The sequence below is a fragment of the Hevea brasiliensis genome, chromosome 15 (genome assembly GCF_030052815.1).
Source record: "Hevea brasiliensis isolate MT/VB/25A 57/8 chromosome 15, ASM3005281v1, whole genome shotgun sequence".
In the NCBI taxonomy this organism is placed as follows: domain Eukaryota; kingdom Viridiplantae; phylum Streptophyta; class Magnoliopsida; order Malpighiales; family Euphorbiaceae; genus Hevea; species Hevea brasiliensis.
Window position 1 is genome coordinate 52,901,303 of NC_079507.1, and position 1,470 is coordinate 52,902,772.

General features: G+C 27.3%; 1 protein-coding gene across 1 annotated transcript; it reads right to left on the minus strand.

Annotated features, from left to right (window-relative positions):
- Positions 1-288: 288 nt before the first annotated feature.
- LOC110644962 (uncharacterized) lies at positions 289-937 on the minus strand. The gene has a single exon (XM_021797936.2). It carries the CDS (start codon positions 711-713, stop codon positions 501-503), a length of 213 nt encoding a protein of 70 aa, XP_021653628.1. The 5' UTR covers positions 714-937; the 3' UTR covers positions 289-500.
- Positions 938-1,470: the final 533 nt, after the last annotated feature.

The window sequence follows — 1,470 nt, forward strand, 5'->3', positions numbered from 1 at the left end:
AAAACTTGTGATATATTTATATTGAAACTTGTAATATATATTAAAATTTTTACAATAGTCACAATTTAAATTTTAAATTTTAAATTTTTATATTTCTCATGTAAATAATACAAAGGGTATTTTAGTAAATTAATTTAATTTTTATATATAAAATGTCTTTATTATCGCATTGATCCACAGATCAAATTGATTTCCCCACTATTTCCCACAAATAAATAGGACAAAGTATCAAATATGGAACTGCATAAGTTAATTAAATACTTAAAAAAGAGTACATAAAACCAGTGATTATCAAAATCAAGGAATTCCACACTCCAATTTAAAAAAATAATAATAATAATAATTCCCTACATTTGATTCTCACAGCAATTTTATACTACCAGCATAAAATCTTTAGATTTGCCACACAACACAATAAAGTGAATTACCATAAAGAAGACACAGAAATTGAATTTCTTCCATATCCATATCTCCGATCAAAATGAAGGCTGTGATTATGATTATGAACCAATATACATGTGGATTCCAACAGCTAACAAGAAGATGCAAATCAGAGCAAAGTAGAGTATAGAGTGAACCAGTATGGAAACTCCGCTCGTCTGAAAGTTTCCGAACTCGATGAATCGGTGACGACCCGGTATCTGAATCAGCAAACCTGGAGTTAAAAGTATAAACAGCACTACTGCAACGAACACTGGTCCCCAATCCGACATCGTTTGTCTCTTGCAGATCTGCTAGCTGCGCGTGTATGAACACTGAATTCTCTCTTGTGATCACTCTCGATGAGAGAAATCAAGCAAAAATGGGATGGTGACAAAAGAGATTATGAAGGTGAAGTATTGCTTTAAGAGAGAAGAGACAAAAAATGATGAGTAGGAAAAGGGAAGGTTAGAGGATGAAGCTATTCCCATTCGGATTAACTTTTTCATCTCAGAGCACTTGCACATGCACCAAACCAGGAAGGAAACTTCCACATAACTTTTAATTTTTATTTAATTTAATTAAATTTAAATTTTATTAAAATTTAAAAATAAATTTAAATTTTAGATAAAGATGTACACCATCCTTGGAAAATCAGTTTTAAAATAAATTTTATTAATTTAATTTTTAAATAAAATAATAATAATAATTTGCTGAGTTTTTATTTTTCATATTTTTTTTGTATTATGCAACGTTTTTTATGTTTGAGATCGTTCGATTTTTACGAAGGCGTATGATTGGATGGATGATTTATTTTATTTTATTTTATGTGGAAATTTTTTTTTTCAATTACTAGAAATTTTAGTACTTAATTATAATTGTTTATTAATAAAAATATTTACTTTTTAATAATATTTTTTATTTATTAATAAAATATAAAAGTTACCATGTCTGATATAAACAAATACACAGATATGGTAACTTCTATTTCTGCAAACTCAAAACTTCACTACTAACCTAAAGTTAATCGGTAAATTTTTCTTTTTTTAA